The 27,073-nt window shown below is 39.0% G+C and overlaps 1 protein-coding gene across 1 annotated transcript in view; it reads right to left on the reverse strand.

The window, feature by feature from the left end:
* eIF3j (eukaryotic translation initiation factor 3 subunit j) overlaps positions 1–27,073 on the reverse strand; it is a 100,559-nt gene that overhangs the window by 66,824 nt on the left and 6,662 nt on the right. The window contains exons 3-4 of the mRNA XM_067146490.2: positions 4,086–4,208; positions 725–854 (exon numbers count right to left, since the gene is read on the reverse strand). Of these exons, the coding sequence (XP_067002591.1) occupies positions 725–854; positions 4,086–4,208 (253 nt within the window). The remainder of the gene's footprint in view (positions 1–724; positions 855–4,085; positions 4,209–27,073) is intronic.

Raw genomic sequence — 27,073 nt, forward strand, 5'->3', positions numbered from 1 at the left:
AACCAGACGCGAGAAAATATAAAACTAATCACTGAAGTCAGTGATCCACTCTGCCATATCTTGAGGTGTATCCCTTTCTTACTTAATTTCAGTATTAAGCATTAAAATTAAGTGATCATTTAGTCAGCCTTTATTTTTAACGAGTTAACAACTGTTAGCTGACACACGCATTTATTACGAAAACATATTCTCTTTCATTCCGAATTTTCTTTATAGAAGAGCAGTCGATGGGTATTACTAATTGACTCCGACATTACCTTCGAAGTTACATGTTATAAACCTCATTTTAGGTCCGTATTGAAAATTTAACAGTTCAACAATGATAAAGGTGTTTTAATTTATTCCACCTATTCAATACTTATATTTTCACGTATAGTTGTTAAATTCTTAGTTACATGTAATCGCATGCGCTTAATCACTCGTAATAGTGGCTGGATCAGTGATAGGGCTCTTGCTGTAACCGAAAGATAATACACAGTTTAACATAGGAATTTTGAAGGGACAGCAAAATATTGTCGTTATAACGGGGTTCTCGTTATATGCAGTACTCGCTATAGCAGACTTCCACTGTATATCTGAATTCCAGAAAATTGTCAATGACTTGAATATTACCAACATTAAGAGAAATAACTTACCACTTTACATCAAGCATCTTTTACTTTTATAAAAACTTTTGTATCTATTCAAACATGGCAATAATGATAGCCTTACCACCACAGCTTACCAAATGTTTCCATGGCTACACGTAGATCAGATTCTTCTACAAGTTTCTGGCGCAACAATTTTTCTGCCTGTTTTTCTGCAGCTGTTAGCTCAGTTTGTTCTAATTTAACTCTCCTTTCTAATTCCCTTTGCTGTAAACAAACAAAAACAATTAGGGTAAAAACTGAAAAACAAAAAAACACACCAACAATAATGGATAAGTGAAACTACCATTTTCATTAGATAGGCAACACTATCAACAGTATTAAGCTTTGATAACAATATACAACACACAAAGTAATAACTAAAGATGGCACAGCAAATTCTACACAATATTTTTTTATTCCATATTGTAATAGAGGAGGAATGTAGCTTTCGAGTGATCCACATCATCATACAAAATCTATCATACCATGGTATTCTGAAAATCTCCTTTCAACAACCTGTAATAGAAGAAGGAAGTGTTAGCGTGTATATGTGCACGATGTCCAGCCAAATCTATGGCATGCAGAGATCAGATTTTTTTAAACTTGTGGACGGAAGGGGGTCCAAATGCACTTCGAAGACGGATTTTTCATTTTTGCGCTTGTTTGGGAGTTATGAACGAATAACTGGGGAAAATGTGTGTTGGGATATGACAATCCACTAGGATAAAATTTATAAATTCAATGTTGCTAGGCAATGTATATAAATAGGCAGTACAATTCAAGCACTCTCGGTCCCCGACACGAGAAGCTATATTCAGTCTGTGATATCTGGAAGTGTTTGTGTGTATGTGTGCGATGCACGGCCAAATCTACGGCATGCAAAGATTGGAAATTTTTAACATACATGGGCACAATTATAAAGTTTTCATTCATCCTCCTATTCAATACATATTCACACCTGCCTGAGGGGGTTAAAAGGTCATGTCAAAAAATTCATACAGGCTTCAACCCTATTTATGGGTCATCTTCAGTGAAACCTCTTTTCTTCAGCTTTAAAACTTTACAAAGGTACAAGTGTTACAATATTATTTTATTTTAGTTAAAATCTTTAAAAAACATAGCGCAAAAATCATCAAGCACACTACACAAAAAGCTTATCACATGAAGAAGAAAGTTAATGTTCAATCTTTTGACGTGTAAGGCCATTGAATTGTCTTTTGAAACTAATAACTATAATTGAGGACCTGAATACAATAACAGTGTTAGTCTACTTATGCTCTTATTGCATAAACATCATATTCAACATCCTTGAACCCTCTGTTATACAACAAGCTATGTCTTAGTTCTGTACGCAGCTTCTAGAGGTAAGGAGAAGACAGAAATTAACGGCGTGCGCTACGCTGTTGTTGCAAGGAACGAGAGTGATCCTTTATCAACAGTGTAAGAGAAAATGGCGCTTGCTAGTTAGATGATGCACGGGACACATTCAATCTAGTTTTTTACAATAAAATGAATCAGATGTGCCTATTAATGAATAGGAGGTAGATTAAAGTTTTACACCCAGGTGTAGAAGGAAGAAAAGGAAGAGAAAACACTGGTAACTGGAAGAGAAATATTATAAAACGTGTTTCCAAGAGTACCTACTGCAAAAGAGTATACATTTTCAATCCAGTAATACATGAGGCTTCATTTCGAGAATGGCATTGTATCTGGATCTCAGATGTACTTTTCCAACTTTCAGCCATTTGTGTTCATAAATAAAAAGGTTAACGCTCTGTCTTACAATGATTTACAACTAAGTAATATACATAAGCCAGGTTTGAAAGCACAAAAGAGGGGTGATATACTATCCTTAGCTAAGTACTTAAAACCTGAAAATGTAGAGTAGTATGAAAAGGTCTTGTGTGTGAGGCATGAATCAGAAAGTTCAGAAAGTGATTCTGATTGTAACAATGCACGAGTGAAATGATAAATAAATAAATTTTTAAAAAATTAACAAAAATGTTAATTAATTCAATGTATCATCCAAACCTATTTTCCAATCATAGTTGATGTAATCACTCAGAACCTGCGTTTATACAGTATTTCGGAGTTCCACACAATAACAGCATATACTAAGAAAATTTAAGTCATATTATCCTTGTATACATTCGAGATATTTGAGTACAAACTTTAGAATGTCTTATCTGATTGTTAAATATTATGTTTATGTATCCTAAGACCTTATATTAGTTATTCAAATTTAAAACTTTGACTTCCTGTTTCTCAGACAACTTAAATCTACTAACGCTCTTATTGCATCCAGGTCCTCAACTGTAATGTTGTGAATTTATAGTTCAATCTAGGACTGAAAATTCTAATTGTAGATACTTATACTGTGGTACATGAAAAAAAGTGCTTTAATATCTTATACAATGTGGTGAAATGACATAAAATATCAAGAGTATATTCTCTTGTCTTCGAGTGTAAAACTGCAATAAACTTAGTCGTTAGTTTTTTTGTAGTATGAAACAAAATGAATCTTGCAATATTTTTTTATGATAAAAGCAACATAATGTAAAAGGAGGTTTCATAATTCCAGTAGATTCTACAATTAATAGAGGATTGTCAATCATCCTTGATTCAGCCCGCAAGCAAGGAAACGTATTTTTAGCTAATTGACTAAATCGGGTATATAAGTGATATCGTTTGCAAAAATGAGGGAAATTTACATTCAACATTACCTAGCCTTGGTCTGACGTGAGCTTAGCCTTCCTGTTGTGGAGTGTGTGACTATGGGGGATCTGTTGTTGCTCGTGTTTGTGGGAGTTGGTGCTATACTGAGTGGCGGGCTTGTGGGGAAAACGGGAGAGAGATACAGTTGGAAGAGGCAAGGTTTGAAGTAGGGGTTGCTGGTCTTGTGTGTTGCAGGTGGAGTGTATTTTGTTTGCATGTGATCAGAACATAAGTGTCTAATAACATGTTTTTTTTTTTTTTCATTAATGTCCTTTAAATTCTGGGATTGATTTATAAATTGATCTATACCAATGTATAGATTCTCTAGAATGTTGAGCAGGGGGCTCTTCTGTTCTTGTCTTACTATTGTTAAATCTTATACTATGTTAGTGTAATTGTGATTAGTACTTGCATGATGTTCACTCATTGCAGAAAATATTTTGTATTTAGCAGCATTTTAATGTTCGGCGTATCTCAAGGTGAAGTTCCTTCCTGTTTGTCCTACATAGGAACTATTACATGCTTGACATTTGAGTCTGTAAACTCCCGTGTTCATGTTTTTGTTGATGGCGTGGGTGTTGAAAACAGTTTTTTTGCTATCAACATAACCTTACAATCCGAAAGTTCAATCTACAGAAAACGGATCTGTAAAAAACTTTTATAAAAAGCCCTTTGCCAGAAACCTTGACATAGTTTAGAATTTACCAGTGAGTGTGCAAGATAGAAAGTGTCTTTATTTACCTCTTTCTCTTCTATCTTTTCTGCCCTAATTTTTTTCGGTTTCTTTGGCTGTACTGTTTTCACAGCAGGTTCCTGCTTCTCTACATCTTTCTTTTCTTCTTCTTCATCATCTTCCCAGTTGTCCTGCAAGACAAAAACAATTTGTAAAGGTTAGTCATACAGAGAGTAAATAAATTACATGATGGGTTGCCTAAACATTCAACAAATGCAATGGAACAGAAATAATACCACAAAAATTCTTATAATGCATTAATTACTCTACAATATCTCAGACTCTATAAGTTATCAAATATTTAATTGCCAATTCACGATTACCCATCAATTATTCCTTCTCTATTAAATTTTGTAGCCCATATTGTCTAACATGTACGGAGCAATAAATTCACAAGCTCACTGAAGTACTTGAAGAGAGCAAATGTATTCTTCTCTCACATCCTTGACCTTCCAATCTGGGATAGCCTATGTTGGTTAAGCAGATGACAAGGCAATAGCTACCAGGAACAATAGCTTTGAAGTTATTCTCACTGAAGATCTGTCATTGGAAATTCCTTCCATAAATGGGGACTCTAACCACGCATGATTAAAACACAAGTTTGCACCTTACATCTTAACCACCACCAAGCCAATTAATGCCTCCCTATAACGGCCAGATTAACCCTTGTGGATAATATTTCAAGTAAATATGACTAATTTCAAACAATACACTGTACATTTTGATATGGCAGAGGCAAAAATTATGAGATGTAGTTAAAAAATTAGAAAAACTGAAGATATTATAGACTAATGATATTGAAAGCTTAACAATTTCACATCAATACTTACTTAAAATGAACATTTTGTGTCTTTTGTGCAATAAAATCATGCATGTCAAAAAAAATTTTTTTTTGGTATATCATTTTTAACCGTGGTGTACGGATAGCGTGCCTGCCTCTTACCCGGAGGCACTGGGTTCAATTCCCGGTCAGGTCAGGGATTTTTACCTGGACCTGAGGGCTGGTTCGAGGTCCACTCAGCCTACATGATTAGAATTGAGGAGCTATCTGACGGTGAGATGGCGGCCCCATCTAGAAAGCCAAGAATAACGGCCGAGAGAATTTGTCGTGCTGACCACACGACACCTCATAATCTGCGGGCCTTCGGGCTGAGCAGTGGTCGCTTGGTACGCCGAGGCCTTTCAAGGGCTGTAGTGCTATGGGGTTTGGTTATATCATTTTTAAAGCGTAAGAAAGAGTATCAGGTAAGAGAGGCAGGTTTAAATCATGCACGGCTTCAATCGGTTTATGAACAGCTTCATTTTCGAAAGAGATCGTTTGTGACCACTGTGACCACCTGGGTGAGTGGTAGCATTAGTCTACTCCAAGCGAATTTTGAGGAAATTCTGTCTAATAATCAAGAGTGAATTGATAAGAAATTAAAAAATAAAGGATATTTCAAGCAAGAATTTAGTTTAGTCACACCTGAGAAATGTGTCTAATCAGTTCACAGCTTGTAGTGATGATGATGAATAATAATAAATTCTTAGAGCTATTTCTGTATTTGGGGAAGTACATTTCAGATTGTCCTACACAAGAGGTTTGCAGGGGTGTCTCAACGGCGCAGCACTAGCCGCCAGCATCTTGGAAAGGTGTAGTAATCCAACTGATGAGTCCACTGTTACACTGGGGCAAAACGCTGGTAATTTCACGATTGAAAAAGCCTAAAGAGCTTACATGTTTTCAACACTTCAGATGGTTTTTGACAATGAAGTTGTGACAGAACATTTCAACAGAATAACAGCCATTACTGATAAGTCCCTCATGCAATCTTTCATTAAATCAATAGATTGAATCAGCTTGTTCTTTACGTAAAAATCAAAATAGTCTAAACTGACAAGTTCCTGCCAAGCTGTTCATTGTCCAGTTCAAAGAGTTCTCCAAAAAATCCAAATAGACTGCAAACCAACTTGTACGCTTCCATTCTCTCTGACAAATACAAAGTTAAGCCTTGGCAGTCCAAATGATTTTTAACTGGTAGCATTAGTCTACTCCAAGCAAATTTTGAGGAAATTCTGTCTAATAATCAAGAGTGAATTGATAAGAAATTAAAACAAAATAAAGGATATTTCAAGCAAGAATTTAGTTTAGCCACACCTGAGAAATGTGTCTAATCAGTTCACAGCTTGTAATTTTTCATTGTGTGGTACCATTTGAAGCAGTTCCTCACATGAAGTCCAGGTTTACATTCACAGGTTTCACAAATGTAGGTTGTCTTTTGTCTTTGCCCTGGAACATTTCGCTTGGAGCACACAATAGTCTTTGTGCTTTCCTCCTGGGTGTGGAATTATAATATGCAGCCTTCCATCCAGGCTTCGCTCTTCACCTGCAAGTGGAATTCTGCCCCCTTCTTAAGTTACCACTCCCTGTACAGAAGTCTCCAACAAGTTCCGACCAGCTGTCTCCTAAAATTAACTTGTTTCATGGGCTTTAAAAAAAAAATGCTATTTGTTCGGGGCGTCGACCTAGAAAGATCTTTTGCCCCTACTTGCACCATATGTTATGAACCTGCGTGTATTGGGAGATTGCAGAAGTGTAAAGTGTTGAATGTGAGGAAAGGAACGTTAAGGACGACACAAACACCCAGTCCCCAGGCTAGGGATATTAATAATTTACAATTAAAAACCCCTGACCCGGCCGGGAATCGAACCCGGGGCCGCCGGGCGACAGGCGGACGCGCTGCCCCCTACACCACGGGGCCGAACTTGGTATGATTTGCTTTGGCATTATGGGTATAGAGTATGTAGGCTTTTATAACTGGAACCTCTGTACTCCAGAAAAATAATCTTCTTCACTACTTCAGTGTCTTATGGAGGAAGCAATATGTTGCACTCAAATGATTGGCTGTATCGACGCCACCAATATAAGTGTTGTATGAAGCATGGTTTCTTTAAGTAAGTACTGTTTCTAAGTATGTTCGCTGCAGCGCTTCGGTCGTCATTCAGAGCATGCGTGCTCAGTACGTACATCGGTAGGATAGCCACAAATGCCATTACAGAAGCATTCGCCCGTGTTTACATTTGTGCGTACCGAAAATGCCTCTGACAATTAACGGTCCCGCCAAGTGTGAAGTACGCACTGTGATTCATATACTAAATGCAAAAGACTTGAATGCTGTTGAAATTCTTTGGCAGAGTAGTGAAGTGTATGGGGAACACACTATGAGCGAAGGAATGCAAGAAAGTGGGTTAAAGCATTTAAAAAAGGCCATAATAATGTCTACGACAAGAAGTGTAGTGGGCGATCGCCTGTCATTACTGAAAGACTCGGTGCAAGAAGTTGATGCAAAGGTTCAAGAAAACAGACACTTCACGATTTCATCATTAAGTTATGAGCTGCCTGATATTTCAAGCAGTGCTCTTTATGAAAATGTGTCAGGACACTTAGATTATAGGAAGTTGTGCTCACGCTGGGTACCGAGGATGCTGACAGAGGTGCACAAAACCAAGCACATAGGCAGTGCTTTGACTTTCCTTGATAGGAACAGTAATGAAGATGATGTGTTCCTCACCTGAATTGTCACCGGTGACGAACCACAGGTGGCTTATGTTATGCCGGAATCAAAACATTAATCCACGGAATGGAGACACTCGATATCACCCAAGAAAGTGAAGTGCAAGCAAACTCCTGTGCACTGTGTTTTGGGATAAGCAGTGTGTGTTGCTTGTGGATTTTTTGCACCAAGGTAACACAACAAATGCCAATTTATTGTGAGACTTTACGTGAACTGTGTTGTGCAATCCAAAACAAATGGCGTGGCATGCTCACAAGGCTAATTGAACCCTAGATCTCATTGCTTCATTTGGTTGGGAACAATTTGATCATCCTCTGGTATAGTCCTGACCTAGTGCCCACCACTTGTTCCTGCACTTCAAAAAGCGTTTAGGTCAGTGCTACAACGATGATGATGATGATGATGACCTACAAACAACCATACTGTAATGGCTGGCACACCAGGCGGCAGATTTCTATGAGGATGGAATTCAGAAGCTGGTTTCACCAATGGTGAAGCTCTTAGTTTTTAAGCTGTGGTTATTTGCATGTTGAGCTTAGTGCTCACCTCCATAGTGTACTGCTTGTTGTTGGAATGTTGAAACTCCATGCTCCTTTCAAACAGATTGTTAGGAAGGGGAAGTGTCAGTTATTTCCATTATATTTGAAACCCAAAACCCCCAATCCACGACGGTGCATGTTTGGTAAGCAGTGTGCTCAGTAGCGGGTAATAGTGCAACTTAAATTTTGTGCATTGTAGTAAGTCAAGCTTTGTCTTATGCTTGTGTTTAATGTGAAATGTTTATACAAGTTATAATGGCATCCACTGATCAGATACTTTCATGGTTGGGAAGTGGACTTGAACACCAAAAGTGATGGTAATGAAACAGATGAGATTTACTAAAGTGATCATAACTCTGAAACAGAGTGCCTGCAAGTTCTGAGGCAGAAGAGGCACTTCCGTTGATTAAAGGCTGTTTTGTCTTAGGAAAGAATGGAATTACCAAGTGGGGTCTCCATGCTCCCGCTACAAATGTTCGAACCCGGAAACATTTGCAGAACAAGTGTACCAGGAATGATACTGAAAGCTACAGAAGTGATAAATGACTGTGTAAAATATTTGTTTCATATTATGCTGGATTATATTTTCACATTATTTAGCTCATACTCCTCATATTTCAAATTTGTTTAAATTTAAATATTTGTGTTCCTAAAACGTAACTATGTTTAAATTAAAGCATTTGTGTTCCTATATATATTGTTTGTCCACCACTTAGTCCCGTTTCTTGATACGGGGTTGGGAAAGAGGCGAGATGAATTTATATTGCATGTTTTACGGCTAGATGCTCTTCCTGATGCCAACCTGAGTTGAGGAGCTAATGAAGATGAAATGAAAGATTGTGAACAAAATTGGCAGGTGGAAGGAATCAGTTGTGGCCTATGAATAGGAACTGTCCTGGCATTTGCCAGGAAGTGTAAATGGGAAACCACAGTAAACCATTCAAACGTCCCACGTCCCACACGTGCAGAGTTTGACTCCATAGCCGTAGCACGTTAACATGCATGGCGACTCCAGTTGCTTGTGTTCCTAAATAAATACTGTAACTATCTCAAATTGACGTATTAAAAATACCTCCATCTTTATAGCGGCACATTTTGGCCTTTAAAGGTGAGTGCTGCGCTCAGTAGCAAGTAACGGCGGACGTAAAGATCTAGCGAGTAATGCCAGGTTAACAAACTTTGTGGTGAATTGAGAGACGTTAACCAATGGACCGCTTCATCATTCAGAATGTTAAAGTGCATTATCGTAAACTGTTACTGCAGTCTTCTTTGCCATCTCTGAACTAGCTAAAACCGTCTCAGTGCTAGATGCAATATTTTGGATAAGTCAAGGTGTAAAGAAACTGTTACCAGAAAGAGTGACAAAGTGTTTTGGAAAGACAGTTTCCAACAAGGAACGTTACTGATAGTGAAGAATATAAGGATGAACAGCAAGAATTACAAAACTACATTAATGAAGCTGCTTTCAATTGCAATGTCAAGGATTACATAAACATAGTCGGTGATGTGCTACAATGGATACAGATGGCTTAATTAAGAATTTTATGGAAAATCTGGAAGAAGAAGAAGAATAGGGTACAAAGTTTGAAGAAGACTTCAGGTTAAAGACTTATCAAGATCCTGTGAAGAGTTAAAATGAATAAGGTACGTACACAATTGCATATTATATAAACAAGTCTAAGGACATGCCAAATTTCAGCGTATTATTGGTGATTGTATTGCTTGTAACATCATTTTTTCCATCTTGTGATTAAGGCTGAAGTTGACCCAATTAATGGGGTCGAAACTAGTCCCAACATTTAATAAAGATAATTAGACTTTATTTAATTGGTAATGAATAGGTGGACCTCCCTTTCATCCTCTTTTTTGGTGATCGTCAATACGGATCACAATGAAATTTATTACTTGTTAGTTTAAATGAACTACAGCAATGTGCCCTACGGCAAAATGATTCTGATATGCTTGGTGTGGTTTCTCAAGATAATGTGTTTGTGGAAAGTCAAGCAGCTAAGCAGCAATGTGTGCAAAAAAACTCTCCTTGACAGTTGGAAAAAATTATACAATGATTCTTTTTCTGTTCAGCATAAGTTTTGATTGTACTGTATTTGTACCACAAATATAACACTGAATAAGGTACGTACACCATTCTATTTTTTCTCAGTATGTCCATTATATGCATGTTGATGGTTTAATTATTTTAGAATAAGCCTATCTTCATTTACTGGAAACCTACCTTTAACGGAAAAATTTGAGAGTCCCATTCAATTTCGCTGAAGACAGGTTTTACTGTAGTGAATACTCAAGAACAATGATGTGAAGTGATAAAAAGTGACTCATTTGATGAATTCACATTTTTGTTCATTTATCTCAACATAGTCATAGCCAACAAGTTACCACAGTACTGCCAATCTTAAGTAAAAATATGCCTATGAACAAATAATTTCCCTCCTAATTTGCAAGGGTCTAGTTAAACTCAACATCAATCAATCATCTGTATTTAGGGCTGTCGCCTAGGTGGCAGATTCCCTATCAATTGTTTACCTGGCTTTTCCTTAAATATTTTCATAGAACTTGGAAATTCACTGAACATTTCCCTTGATAAATTTGTGAGTCCCAGAGAAGAGCAACATAAGTCAATATCTGGCAAATTTCAGATTTTCTATTTCAGTTACTTTAGGTCATGGGACCAATGACCTTCGATGTTAGGCCCCTTTAAACAACACCAATCATCATCATCATTATCAGTTTAGGTCATATCTTGCTGTGAGAATAGTGATACAGTCAAGGTTAATATAAACATAGTAAAATACATATAGAAAATTATAATATATAAGTAATTTTGCTGTGATTTTGAATGGCAAAAAACAGGAACATCAGCAATAATTGATAATGACTTATGTCCCTTTTCCCTGCAGCTCACCATTTCCAATCCTTTACCCCTCATCCTATAAATGAATGTTTGCTCCAATTTATCCTCTTGAATTCCAGCTTTATTTCTTATTAAGATCTTTCCTACTTTTAACGCTCCGCTCAAGCTAATTCATCTACTAATGTCATTCCACCTCATCTTTTCACTGACAGCTCAGAACATACCACTTAGTCTAGCATCTCATCTCCATATTCCCAAGTCCTACCAGCCCAATGTTTGCAACATTTTGTAACACCACTCCTTTGTCGGAAATCACCCAGAACAAATTATGCTGCTTTCCTTTTGATTTTTTTCCAGTTCTTGTATCAAGTAGTCCTTATGTGGGTCTGTGGGGCCCCATACCCTGGTACTATACTCTAACCGGGATCGTACCTGAGACTTATATACCCTCTTTTTTACATCCTTACTACAACCCTTTAATCCAAACTAAGGTATCCTTATGTATTCAATATGCAGAGTAATGGTGGAGTGAGAAATTAACTTACTTTCATTTTTATACTGCTAAAATTTTACCCATCTAACCTAATTATCATATTATGGTCTGTGAGAGATTATGTGAATTACCTCTTTCTCATTCAGCACCACTATCGTGAAGGATCAACCTAACCATTAAATACCTAATAATTTGAAAACTGAAACAAAGTCAGGTTTAGCAAAGATAGTATGATAAAGAAATCTGATGCAAACACAGACAATAATCATAGTTAATATAAGTTGCGAAGATTATTCTAAATTCCTGGTTTAGAACCAGTATCATCTTATTTTGAGGGTATGTATGTTCATTTACATTTTCGACTTTGCACCAAAAATAGGACCTATACATTTATCAATGTTACAGAATCACAAATGTTGGTAATAAAACACTTTAATAAATGGCATACATTTTTATTATATTTCCACTCCAAAGATTTAGCACTTTTATTGTCAGTTGTATTTAAACAATTACATTGTTCTACCTGATTACTTCCCTTATACCAGCCATCCTTTAAAAGTAGCAATATTTTAAACATCCGAAATGATGTTCCATTGGAAACTTCAACTGTCACTGACAGGTTTACCATGAATAGAACTTCTGTTGGTTCAAGTTTTGTAACAGGCCTACAGGCCTCAGGCACAGTGAGTCAAAGTAAATAGTGGTGAGTTGCAACATCTAAATTGTGAAGAATGATTTAGTGGAAATTATAGGCAGAGCAATAATGTAGCATATAATTTATTTTATTTAGCGTATGGCCCATACAATCAAGTTGAGTTCAGAAATAAATTATATACATATTTACATAACAAGAAAAGGCTCCCTACAACTGAATGTCAAGATCATTGATCCACTGTATTTCTTCTGGAGTTGCCATCAGAAAATCCACTTTGCAATGATGGCAATGAAGTGATGATGCTTGTTTAAATGGGCCTAACATCTAGGTCATCGGCCCGTAATGGCACGAAATGATGCAAAAAGTAATGACAATTTTAAAGTCCAAAATCATCCTGACTAGAATTCAATCAACGAAGAATGAATGGGTGAATATGAATTTTAAACAATCAGTGGATCCAACCCGCAATGCCCCATATTCCCAGAAACTATCGTAAATCAATAGTATTACTGATCAAGGGACTGCTTCTAGAGCAAAATCCTAAATCAATGATGCTTGTTGTCTAAAAGGGTCCAAAATCCAGGCCATTGGCCCCTCATAATGGTACATTGCCAGTAAAGTAGAACCATGGTATGTGTCATATTGCGGTACTAATCAAAAGTAGCATAGAGTCGTGGTATTCTACATATTATGGTACTACTCACAGATAATGTAATATGCACATGTAAAGCAGACCTATCGCGTTTCTCACATTGCGGAGCCACTTACAGGCAACACAAACCTATGATGTTCCTCACATAGGTGTATTAATCACAGGGACTCTAGTACTATCCCATGGTGTTCCTCACATAGCGGGTACTAATCATAGGCAACGCAGACCCACGGTGTCGCTCATATAGTGGTACTAAACACAGGCAACACCCAGACCCATGATGTTTCTCAATGGTACTAATTACAGGCAATGTAAGCCTGTGGTGTTCCACATGTAGTGGTACTAATCACGGGTACTGTAAATCCTACCCTGATTCACACTCTGTTGCCACTGATCACAAACCTATTGTGTATCTAACATTGCGGTACTATTCGCAAGTAAAGGCCATCCATGGTGTTCCCTGAGTGATGGTACTAATTACAAGTAGTCTCATGGTTCTAATTCGATCATCCCTTGGTTGCCCCTTTTAGTTGCCTCTTACAACAGGCAAGGGATACCATGGGTGTGTTCTTTGTCTGCGTCCCCCACCCACAAGGGCTCGTGTGTTTGGTCCACAAGAGCTATTTTATTTCGCTCAAGCCTGCCGGCAAGCCGGTTAGGACCCCATCTGCCACCTTGTAGTATCACCTCTCCCCCTGCTACGCCAGTGTAGTATGTTTGTGGGGCAATGAAGTTCCTTAAAATGAAGTTGTCAAATTAATGAACATCTAAGATATTTGCTGTTAATGTGCCAAGAAGGAACTGCATTTAAACAGAATCTACATAAAGAGTTTTGTCTGTGCTTTGGTCACAATTTAAAAAGATTAATATTTGTGTGTTGGCAATGCCCAGAATAAGAAAGAAATACAATTTTTTAATTTCTGTCATGTCTGTCTGTACAAACACTAGTCTCAAGTTTAAACTCACCTTAAGTAAACTCCAGTTCCTACGAAGCACAACATATTTTAAATCAAAATACAAATATAGGCATCCATTATACACAAACCAATGAAGCACTATAAAATAATTTATGCTTCAAATAATGGAAAACAATGCCTTTTCGAGTTACACTGTTTAAACTATGTGCTTGTCTACGTGTCTCCACTTCTCCCCCCGACTGGTACTCGACAAATATGTGGCATTCTTTTGGTTAGTTTTTCCAACCTTTGTGGTTATAGAATTCATAGATGGCAATGAATATGAATGTTGGTGAATTATATAGCTCGGCTGAAAGTCAAGTGAAATTAATCAATGATATTTTAAAAACTGACAAACGTACAAATAAAAACTGGCGTGATGAAGTATTAGCTTCTGTTAATGTGATCAAGCAGACTTTTGACGTCTTCAATGAACAGTTAATGATCTTGATGAATGCATCTCTTAATCCAGGTAAGCAATCTGCTCTTTATTCGGATGCAGTACAGTCTAAGAAGCTTCCAATTACCTCAAAAAATTTCTGAAGCAAATCTACCAAAAATCTCTCAGAAACCTCCTAAAAATTTCTGGTGGAACGAAGAGCTAACAGGCATGCGTAAACGTGTTCTTGCTTGTCACAGACGTTACAAACGAAGTCGCTGTCCTCTTCTCCGTCAGCGATACGAAGAAATATATCTGGTAGTTAAGGAAGAGTACAAGAATTTGATAATAAGAAGGAAATCGGAAAAATGGAAAGAATTCTGCTCACTGCCTACAAAATGTAATCCTTGGGGAGTTGTTTACAAATTAACAAGAAAACCTGAAAACTTGAATCATACTATTTGCTCAATTGAATCAGACACTGGTTTTACAAAATCATTCTCCAACACTGCTGATGTTCTTATCAACTCTTTCTTCTCCGAAGAAGATAACGATACAGAAACTCAAAAGGCCATTAGATTATTTTGCTCTCTCCCTCCTAATACTGCAGATGATGCGCTTTTCACCTGCCAAGAAGTTGAACGAATAATACTCGCACAAAATGACAAGAAAGCACCAGGTTGGGATAGACAATCAGCAAACATTATCAAAAATATCCACTTGTGTTTTCCTTCCCTGTTTGTCACCCTTTTTAATAAGTGGTTGGTGTTCAGCCTCTTCCCTACTACTTGGAAAATTGCAATTGTTAAAATAATCCCTAAGGCATTATTTCAAGAATGTTTACTGCCAAACCTTTCAGGCCTATTTGCCTCCTTCCAGTTCTGGGGAAGATTTTTGAGAAGTTAATAATCGATCGGGTCATGTACTACTTACATAGTAACAATCATTTAATTTTTTTTTTTGCTATGGGCTTTACGTCGCACCGACACAGATAGGTCTTATGGCGACGATGGGATAGGAAAGGCCTAGGAGTTGGAAGGAAGCGGCCGTGGCCTTAATTAAGGTACAGCCCCAGCATTTGCCTGGTGTGAAAATGGGAAACCACGGAAAACCATTTTCAGGGCTGCCGATAGTGGGATTCGAACCTACTATCTCCCGGATGCAAGCTCACAGCCGCGCGCCTCTACACGCACGGCCAACTCGCCCGGTAACAACAACAATCATTTAAGTCAATGCCAGTACGGATTTACTCCACAAAAATCGACAGAAGATGCTGTTCTTAGTGTAGTAGAATGGGCTGAGAATGTTTTCTCCATGCATGAAGTAGCTATCCTAATATCACTGGATATCTCCAGTGCACAATTAAAAATAGGAGAGGATTTCCACCAATCAATACTTATTTATTGTACACATTAAACTACAGGACCGGTTTCGACCTCATATTCAAGGTCATCTTCAGCTGAACCATATATACATATTAATATAATGAAGCTTTGATTAAGATTGTGGTGTTGAAGGAATGCCATATGATGATGATGTACATTTAGTTACGTACAAATGGGGCACGTCTTAGCGTGAGCTGGCGTATATGTCATTCTGTGCAATATTGCAACTGTATGTCTAAAATGTTGAAGGTCTTAAAACTAGTGTATAAAACAAGTCTTTTCCTAAACTAACTTATATATATGTACAAGATAAAAACAATACATAAAAACACTTCATGTACATGAACATTCGTTCTTGCTTGGTGGTCAATACATCGACTAACTTCCGTATTTAAGTCTTATTCACAGTTGTACACTTCAGCTGCTATTCATAGAGTTTGTAAAATTGCATGGATAAAAGTTTTGTCTTCCTGTGCGTATGTGAGATAAAACACTTTCAATTTAAAAAGGGTGCCCCTTTTTATAAGTTAGTTTAGGAAAAGACGTGTTTTATACACTAGTTTTAAGACCTTCAACATTTTAGACATACAGTTGCAATATTGCACAGAATGACATATACGCCAGCTCACGCTAAGACGTGCCCCATTTGTACATAACTAAATGTACATCATCATCATATGGCATTCCTTCAACACCACAATCTTAATCAAAGCTTCATTATATTAATATGTATATATGGTTCAGCTGAAGATGACCTTGAATATGAGGTCGAAACCGGTCCTGTAGTTTAATGTGTACAATAAATAAGTATTGACTGGTGGAAATCCTCTCCTATTTTTAATTGTGCAATTGTCAATACGGAAATGAAGATTATAGATTACGATATCTCCAGTGCATTCGATAATGCCTGGTGGCCAAAAGTTCTAACTCGATTGAAAAAGAAGCTCTGTCCCAAAAATTTATATAAAATACAATCTCATTTCCAAAATCGGAAAGTTAAACTTCAAGTCGGATCAGCAGTTTCTTCAAAGATCCTGAAAAGGGGTTGCCCACAAGGATCTAGTTGTAGTCCTGGTTTTTGGAACATTTTATACGATGACCTTCTAACTTTACTACGTCTTCCTGTTAGTTGTAAAGTTGTGGCCTATGCTGATGACGCCCTTCTTTTAATTAAAGCAGATAATGTGCAGGATCTGAGAGTAAGAGCAAATTTGTCTCTTGACATTTTATTTACCAGGGGTTGTGATAATAAATTACAATTTAATCCCCAGAAAACGAAGGCCATGCTTGTTACAAGGAGAAGGAAACTAAGAAAGCCTAAAATTAAAATGAATGGACAAAATATCACTATGGATAATCATATTCTTTATCTAGGAGTTGTACTTGACAAGAAGTTAACCTTCAGGGCCCATTTCAACAAACTACAACAGAAAGGCAGTAAGTTTATGCAAGGTTTAGCTATTGCCTGCAGACCTTCTTGGGGACTAAATTCAGAGGTACTAAGAATTATGATACAGCGTTTGTATCTCTGATATTGTATTGTGTTTCCTCTTTTCAAATGACACTTGAGAAGAAATAGGCTCAGCATAAATTGATGCAAATTCAGAGATACCACTCTAGAGCAACCTTGTCATTTTCTACAGTCTGATCACCCAAGTCTCTTCAAAAACTTTATTTATGAAAATTGTTCAATTACCCATGACTGCTTTATTTACACAGATGGATCTCGCATACCAAGTACAGATGAACAGGACAGAGTTGGATGTGCCTTCGTTGTTCATGAAAACAATTCTGAGGTGTTCTCATCCCAGTACAAACTCTCTTCCACAAACTCTATTTTCCAGGCTGAACTGTGGGCGATTAAGTCTGCGATCGAATGGTGCAAATCTAACAATAAGAAATCTCTGTTATTAAGTAATTTGCAAGCTGCACTAAATGCGATAAATCTATATATATAAAATAAGAGTTTTGTCTGTACATTGCTCAGAATTTGAAAATAATGGTATTTCTGTATCGGTCATGTCCATAGTAACAAGAAAATGCACTTTTCACGTTTCCGTAATTTCTGTCTGTCTGTCTGTATGTATGTACACGCATCACGAGAAAACGGTTGAAGAGAATTTAATGAAAATCGGTATGTGAAGTCGGGGGATGAGCCTCTACAATGTAGGTTATAAATCATTTTACTCTCGTTGAGTGAAATGGTAATTTAGGGGAAGGCCTAAAATTGTATTCTCAACTATTTATGTTATTAGTGGTCTAATGAAGATCGGTATGTGAAGTCGGGGGATGAGCCTCTACAATCTAGGCTATAAACCATTTTACTCACGCTGAGTGAAATGGTAGTTTAAGGAAGGCCTAAAATTTAATTCTCAAATATTGTTGTTATTAGTAGTCCTATCTTGATGAAACTCTGTATGCAAAGTCAGGAAATAAGTTGCTATAGTCTAGGCTGTAAATTATTTTATTCACGCTGAGTGAAATGGTAGTTTAGGGGAAGGCCGAAAATGTAATTCTCAAATATTTCTTATTAGAGGTGTAATCGATGAATGCTACATAACTAAGGTTATATAGTATTAAATTTCCTATTATTCATGTCTTATACATTATTACCGTACTGGCTATGATCACAAAGATATTCATGAATTTGGATTTTTGTTACTAAGTCCATATCAGCGCCGAGTAACGAGAAAATGGGTAAACAGTATTTAATGAAAATCGGTATGTAAAGTCGGAGAATAAGAAACTACAGTTTACGGTATAAAATATTTTACAAATCACAGAGTCGAAAGAAAACTAAATGTGTAGGCCTACAATATAGAAAGTTCATAACATTGATCAACAATAACATTACAGTGACCATTGTTTGTCATGAAGTACTTTGTGTCTTCTGTTGCCCCTCATCTCCGGTAGATAGGATTACTGCTGCGTACAGAGTATTTTTTATTCGATTTACGTCGCACCGACATAGATAGGTTTTATGGCGACGATGGGATAGGAAAGGGCTAGGAGTTCCTTAGGCCTTAATTAAGGTACAGGCCCAGCATTTGACTGGTGTGAAAGTGGGAAACCACGGAATACCATCTTCAGCGCTGCCGTCAATGGGGCACTATATCTCGGATGCAAGCTCACAGCTGCGCACCGCTAACCACACGGTCAACTCGCCCAGTCATACAGGGTGTAACAGCCTGTCTGAATATTGATGCGAAGTAGCTGGGGAGTTAGATAACTTTCTTCTTTAGCATGCCATTCCCCTGGATTATAAATTTTCTGATACTACTGGTACGTAACACACTGGATCATCATAGCATTCGGGCTATTCAATCCCTACTCTGAGGCACTGATTGGAATGAACAGTGTGCATATTTAGCGAAATAATGGCAGATGAGTGTTCATGGCAATCTGCGGCCTGGTCATCCCAGCTCTGGAACTTTGGACTATTAGATTGGCACCGCAATCTAACCGCAGCACTGTTCGTTAAAAGTGATAAAACGTGCGGCTTTCCATTTGATCGAGTATTTCATATGATAGCATTGCTTTTAATCGCTACATTCATACTTACGTTTTTGTAATGACCTATGTTTATTTCAGTTAGGAAAACCACAACGTCAGTCTTTCTGAGAATCCTGTAGCGAAGCACGGGTACATCAACTAGTAATAAATATAATCTGAATCCAATAGCTGTAGCTATTAGAACCACAGCTCAACAAAGTCCGCACATCTGTTTTGACTGGATTCATGGCCATTGTGGAATATCTGGAAATGAGAAAGCTGATCTTCTGGCGAAAGCAGCGGCTACATCTAATTTTGAAATTTCTTATGACAAAACATCACCTAGCTACGCTAAAAAAATCATAAAGAAGCACGTAATCCATCAATGGAACATTTGGACTTCTTCCACTAGAGGCCAAATCACCAGAGAAATATTCTTCCCCGAGGTTTCCAACCGCCTGCAAAGTAACGTGTTGGTGCCAAGCTTTGAAATTACTCAATTTCTGATTGGTCATGGTAAATTTGGTTATTATTTTCATCGATTCAGAATCAATCGTCCTGATGGCTACGTGTGTGTTTGCGGATCCTCACAAACAGTGGACCACCTACTATTTGAATGTGCTGCATTTGAAAGAAGAAGGCATGACTTGAACTCCCATTTGAATTATTGCAACAATGCATTATCAAAACCCCTGTATCATTTGATTAAGAAGCCGTGCTGTTACAAATTTTTTATTAACTTCATCCACTTCATTTTCCGTCAATTAGATACATGAATTCATTTTCATTGTAAAAGTGAATATGTATTTTAACTACAATCCTAGTATAGCATGTAAAATAGGGTTCCAAACTGCTTTGGATATTCAATAATAATAATAATAATAATAATAATAATAATAATAATAATAATAATAATAATAATAATAATAATAGTAGTTCCCCTTACTTCCACAAGACATACCCAGAGATCTTCCCTACTGTAGACAGAAGACTGTTTAGCCTTAAGTTAGATTTCATTCCATAACTTGAGTGATAAATCTGATGACACACTTGCACAGCTTGTCCTGCTGTAGAATAAACCCTCTTCCAGATGGTACTGCATTGGTCAATAGAATGTGATGGAACTACTACTTGCTCAAGGTATCTTGCACTCATACATTTTGTAGCAATCTGCCGGTTTGACCAAACAATTGTCTTGTAAAAACATGCCATAGAATGATTTATGCTAGCATATTTTACCACTCAATCAAATTAACCACCACTGATCTGCATTTAGGGCAGTCGCCCACATGGCGGATTTCCTATCTGCCGTTTACCTAGTATTTTCTTAATTGCAAAGAATTTGGAAATTTATCAAACATCTCACTTGGTAAATTATTCCAATCCCTAACTCCTCTTCCTATAAACAAATATTTGCCCTAATCTGTCCTCTTGAATTCCAACTTTATCTTTATATTGTGATCTTAAGGTAATTCCATGCCATTTCTCCACTGACAGCTCAGAATACACTACTTGTTAATTGAGCAGCTTGTCTCCTTTCTCCCAAGTCTTCCCAAAGTTTGCAACATTTTTGTAATGCTACTCTTTTGTCAGAAATCACTAAGAACAAATTAGGCTGCTTTTCTTTATTTTTATTTTTTTCTTTCTTCAGGTCTCATCCTGATGAAGGTCCCATATACTGGAAACATACTCCAATTGGGGTCTTACCAGAGACTTATATGTCCTCCGCTTTACATCTGTACTACTCCCAAATACTCTTATAACTGTGTGAAAGGATCTATAATCTTTATTTCCAACTCCATTTCTGTGTTTAACCCAGTGAATATCTTTGAATGCATTAACACCTAGGTACTTAAGAGTAATCCACATAAGGAACTCTCACCCCATCAACAATAATTAAATCAGAGGACTTTCCTACCTGTGAAACTCACAATTAACTTTTCACCCAATATACCATTATACCACTGCGTGGTGACCTCCTCACAATATTGCCGAGGTCTTTTTGCAGTCGCTTACAATCTTGTAACTTACAACACCTGCAAAAAACCTTATCTCCGATTCCAGTTCTTTATTCATATCATTCATTTATATATAAGAAAAAACATGTCCAATAATACTGCCCTCTTGGACACCCCCACTCCCCACTTAAACATTACAGGATCAGATAACACTTCACCTACTCATTCTCTGAGCTCTATTTTCTAGAAATATAACCACCCATTCAGTCACTCTTTCGTCTAGTCCAATTGCACTCATTTTTGCCCGTAGTCTCTCCCATAATCTACCCTACCAAACGCCTAAGATAAGTCAATTGTAATACAGTTCATCTGACCTCCTGAATCCAAGATATCTGCTATATTTTACTGGAATCCTGTAGTTGAGATTCGGTGGAATAACATTTCCTAAATCCAAACTTCCTTCTATCGAACCAGTTATTAATTAAGCAAATATGTCTAATATAATCAGAAAGAATACTTCCCAAAGCTTACAACAACAACATACACTGATCAGCCAGAACATTATGACCACCTCCCTACTATCGATACAAACCCGTCCAGGCGATAGCATCACCTGGCAAGGAATGACTGGTAGTTGGACACCCACAAGGTCCATGCAGTGTCAGTGAGCGTGCTGTCCGTGTGTAGAATGGGGAAGGCGCGCGATTTATCTGAGTTTGACCGAAGGCTGATTTCGATGGGCCGGAGGCTCGGCACGAGCATTTCGGAAAATGCACGACTTGACGGGTGTTTGAGGAGTGCTGTAGTGTCTTCAACAAGTAGCGAAACCAAAGGTGAAACGATGTCCAAGCGTCGAAGGGATGGGCGGTCACCCCTTATTACAGATGTCAGACGTCTTAGGCTGGGCAGACTGACAAAACAGGACAGGCGGCGACCTGTGGTGGAACCAACATCAGGCATTAATGCTGGGCAGAGTACAAGTGTGTCAGAATACACAGTGCAGTGAACACTCTTAAGGACGAACCTCCGCAGCCGAAGACCTATGCATGTGCCAATGTCAACACCACATCGGCAACTACGACTGAAATGGGCACGTGACCACCGTCACTGATTGTTGGCGCAGTGGCAGAGCGTTGCATGGTCTGATGAACCCTGATACCTTCTTCTTTATGCCGATGGGAGGGTGTGAATCCATCATCTTCCAGGGGAACAGCTCCTTGACACCTGTACTGCGGGACGGAGACAGTTATAATCTGGGGAACATTCACGTGGCATCCATGGGTCCACTGGAGTTTCTGCATGGCACCACGATGGCTGAGAAGTATCGTACACTGGTTGCATCATGTTTCATGACCATCATGTTTCCCCAATGGCAATGGCATTTTTCAACAAGATAATGCGCTATGTCAGAAGGCCAGGAGTGTGATAGAGTGGTTTGAGGAACACAGTGGTAAGCTGCAATTGATGTACTGGCCCCCCAACTCACCAGATCTTAAACCGATCGAACACATCTGGGATGCGACTGAACGTAGCATTAGAGCTCATAACCACCCCCCTCCCTGGAATTTACAGGAATTAGGTAGGTGACTTGTGTGTGCAGATGTAGTGCTAACTCCCTCCAGCGATCTACCAAGGCCTCATTGCTTCCATGCCAACATGCTTCGCTGCTGTTATCCATGCCAAAGGTGGACATACCATCTATTTGGTAGGTGGTCATAATGTTCCAGCTGATCAGTGAAAGTTAAAGCGACTGCCCTATAATTTTTGGCTTTATGTTTATCACCCTTTCCTTTATACATGGGCTTCTATAGCAATTCTTCATTTATTTGGTATAGCTCCCTCATGCAAGCAGGAATCAAACAAGAACTTCAGATACTGTTTTTAGTATATTCCCCGAAAATCTTATCAATTCCAACTACTTTTTTCAACTTTAGTATCGTCTGTAAATGTCTTTATTGTCGCAGGTAAATTTCAATACTTTGTTAGTATTAGTTTTCTTCTCGATCTGGACATTATCCTTGTAATCGATTACCATAGGGAACCTGAAATATCTGTCCACGGTATGTACTAGCCATGCATCTTGGTAGGTGTGCTAGTTGCCAATTAATGAGCTCAAATTGCACACTAGGGTGAAACGTTGGCAACAGGAACGAGTTAGCTGGAAAAATTATGTCCAATAATGGACCAATTATATTGGTATTATCAACAATCTTTACATACTGCTGACTGAATACTTCTGCCTTCATCAAGAGATAAGAATTTCATATTGTTCTGTATTGAAGTGAGTTCACTAATAAGTTAAATGAAAGTATAAAATAGTTCAACCTTTCAATACTATTAAAATAAGAAATGTAAGTTTGCATTCCTATTAAAATTTGTACTGGTTTCGACCAGTATTTTTGGTCATCATCAGCTGATCACAAATAATCGTAAAACAATGCACAGATAAATAAATTGCGAAGTATAAAGAATTCTGTAGGTTGCTGATAGTGAAGCACTAAAATATTTAGGGAGTACTGTGCATTGAAATATAGTCAATCACAAATAAGATGCACAGGTAAAAATATGAAGTTTAGATGATACTGTCAGATGCAGTTTATGAAGCACTATAACACAATGTTATGAAAAATGTCTAAAATCAAATATGTATTTATCAGCTGCAGTTTATAAGGCACTGTATAATTTTAAGGATCAGCACTGCATGTCAATCATGAAGAAGCCATGGCTCAAGAACGTTAGTAAGACATAGCATTAGAGAGCACTGTAAGGAAAGAAGTCCAGAATCAAATATGTATCCAAATATATTACTGAGCAAATTCTTGACGAGTTCAATTGCAGTTTATGAGGCACTGTATAATTTTAGGGAATAGGACTGCCTGTCCATAGATCCAAAAATTATGAAGAAGTCGCCGGTCCAATACGCAAATGTACTATGGAGCAAGTTCCTGAAGAATAGATCGGCACTGTGCTTCTAACTTACGAAACTTTTGGAAGCCACGCGAAAGTGATTCTGGTGCCAGCATCACTTAACCAGGCTAGAAGGTCATGAATCTACTGGTGGGTGCTGCAAGAAACAGTCTTCAATAGACTGCAGAGAGCTTAAAGAGCCGGTACATATAAGAAAGTGGCTTCTTTCATCACGTAGTGCAAACTGCAGAGCCTCTAAGATGGTGTAAAGCTTTGCAGTACACACGCTACATACACTAGGAAGCGAGATTTTCTTGCTCACATCATCAGTGACGAAAGAGCAACCAACATTATCTCAGATTTTAGAACCAGCCGTGAACATATGCTCCGCGGCCGGATATTGGTGAACTAAAACCACGGAGGTACCTCGCTGAAAGTTTGTTCAAGATAACCACCGATATCGATATCAATTCGAAACCCAACCGGCTGTGTGGCTTTCGGCCGGTTTTGGTACCTCCGGTGGTATTGGGTACTACAGATGCATTGATAGCCTGGATGTAGCGGCATTTCACGAATTTTGGCAGCGTATGTGAGCAGTAACTGCTACCTCCTTATCCGTAAAGGTGGAACTCCCGCTTCAGCGAGTAGGCTGGGAATGGGGCTAGTACGGAAAGCTCCTGTTGCCAGCCTAACTCCACTATGGTGAATACTGTCTAAAAGGCTCAGCATAGATTTTGATGCTCAGCCATAAGCCGCACCTCCATAGTCAATTTGGGAGAGGGCCGCCGCAGTGTAAAATCATAGCAGCACCGCATGGTCAGCCCCGCACGAAGTGCCGCTGAGAAACTTAAGCATGTTAAGTCTCTTCATGCAGGCAACCTTCAACTGACGGATATGGGGCTGCCACGTAAGTCCCAGGAATCTGCAGGTTAACCACTGGTAAGACATTGTTTCACAAGCGGAGCTCTGGTTCGTGATGCACAGGCCGACTTCAACAGAAGTGTACAACTGAGGTTTCCGCTGCTGAAAATCAAAAACCATGTTGCAGGGCCCATCTGTCGACTCTGTTAATAGCTTGCTGTAGCTGTCTCTCAGCAAACGCCACCCTTCCGGAGCTGTAATGTAGAGCGAAGTCGTCTACATACAGTGATAAAACGACTGCGGGCCCAGCAGCGGCAACTATGCTGTTGATAGTGATTGCGAACAGCGTCGTCTACATACAGTGATAGAACGACTGCGGGCCCAGCAGCGGCAACTATGCTGTAGATAGCGATTGCGAACAGCGTGACATTCAGTACCGATCCCTGAGGTACTCCATTTTCCTGAACATTATATTGAGAAAATGCATTCCCTACTCGGACTCGAAAGAGACGGAGTTCCATGAAGTTCTCAATAAACGTTGACAAATTTCCCCGAAATCCCCACTGGTGTAGTGTGGAGAGAATCCCATATCGTCAAGTAGTGTCGTTAGCTTTCTCCAGGTCAAAAACATGGCGACTAGGTGTTCCATCTGAAGTATGGAGCGGTACTTCTTCGCTGAAGAAGTCTGAGCGAACTAGGGTACAAACGTCCCCGGTTGCCATGCCATCGACAGCTACTCTGTCTTTGGAATAAAGGCGATATCCTCTCATAGTTGTGTCATGCCCAGGTCTCAAACGAGATTCCTGTAGACAGACTATGGAGGCCGCATAGACGGATATCAATTGACTTAACTCAGCTAGGCGACAGTTGTAACTACTGCAGTTCCACTGCAATAGTGCCATTGTGTGGATAGGTAAAGCTTCGAATTCAGAGCAATTTCTTGCCCTTCATTCGGTCCATCACCTGCCAGGTTCCGCCGTCTTTGTCGGTATCATTTTTGTCACAATCACCATTCATGCCAATGAGTGGTTCAGTCTCCATTCTCTCCTCAGAAAAAGGAGGCGGCGCAGGGACTGGACCCTCCGTGGGCGGTGATCTCATTGATCAGGAACAGTGGGCCTTCTTCCTGGGAGAACTAGGTTCTCCAGAAAGTGATCGAACAAGAGGGTGTCGGGGCCTCTAGCTCTTACCCACTGTTTCTCTCTTTTTTGAAGGAGAACCGCCAGATGGTTTGCCGGATTTCTTCGGCGACCCTGACTCTCAATTGAGTTGGAGAAGGCTTCTTCTCCAATTTCTTAAGGGAGCTCTATGGCTTCACCTTCTCCTCCTCTATGGTCTGGGCATCGGAAGGAGAGCTGGACTTTCCAGCCCTATTTGGGAAAGTCTTTCCCCCCGCCCTGCTGGGGGAGGACTTCCCAGCCGAACGTTCCTGGGAAGCACCCTTCCCAGGCAACGTCGGCAATAACGCACTTTTCGATCCTTGTGCTGTTAAAACTCCAGTGTCTTTAGCGACTATCTTTTGTTGCTGGCTTTGTCTTATCGATGCATTTTCAGTACTGGTGTTCTGTACAAAACTCTGTAGAGTGATCCACACATTTACGACCTTTTCAGCGAAGGAGATGCAGAATTCCGGAGCAGCCATGGACTTGAACTTCCTCTGGGCATCTGAATAAGACAGCTTATCCAGAGTTTTTATCTCCTGGATCTTCTTCTCCTGCTTGAATGTGGGGCACTCCTTGCAGATTGGAGCATGCGCACCCGGGCAGTTGACGCACACAGGTGGTGGTGTGCAGTCAACCCCAGCATGCTCACACTTCCCACACATTTTGCAGGTCGTCGTACCTGTACATCGCAGTGAGATATGGCCAAACTTTTGACAGTTATAACACCTCATTGGTGCTGGAATATACGGACAAACAGTCAGACAATACATTGCTAACTTCATTCGTTCAGGTACGGTCTCAACGTCGAAAGTAAGGATGAAAGCACCCGTATCGAGTAGCTTATCACCCACACGCCTCTTCAACCTCTTCACGTCGGGGTGTAACCGATCATAGTAACATCGAAAGACTTAACCAAATCCCTGTGGAATGTAACTCCCTTGCAGGAGTTAAGGGTTTGGTGCTTCTCGATTTTCACCTCTACCTTTCCGAATAACTTGGCTTTAAGTAGCCGTCTGGACTGTCCAGCCGTAGATGTCTTGATAAGTACGGATCCATCGCAGAGCTTGCGCATCTTGTCGACTTCACCAGCAACAATTTCTTTGATTGAATTGCTTATCATAAAAGGACATTCG

The sequence above is a fragment of the Anabrus simplex genome, chromosome 4 (genome assembly GCF_040414725.1).
Source record: "Anabrus simplex isolate iqAnaSimp1 chromosome 4, ASM4041472v1, whole genome shotgun sequence".
NCBI classification, from domain to species: domain Eukaryota; kingdom Metazoa; phylum Arthropoda; class Insecta; order Orthoptera; family Tettigoniidae; genus Anabrus; species Anabrus simplex.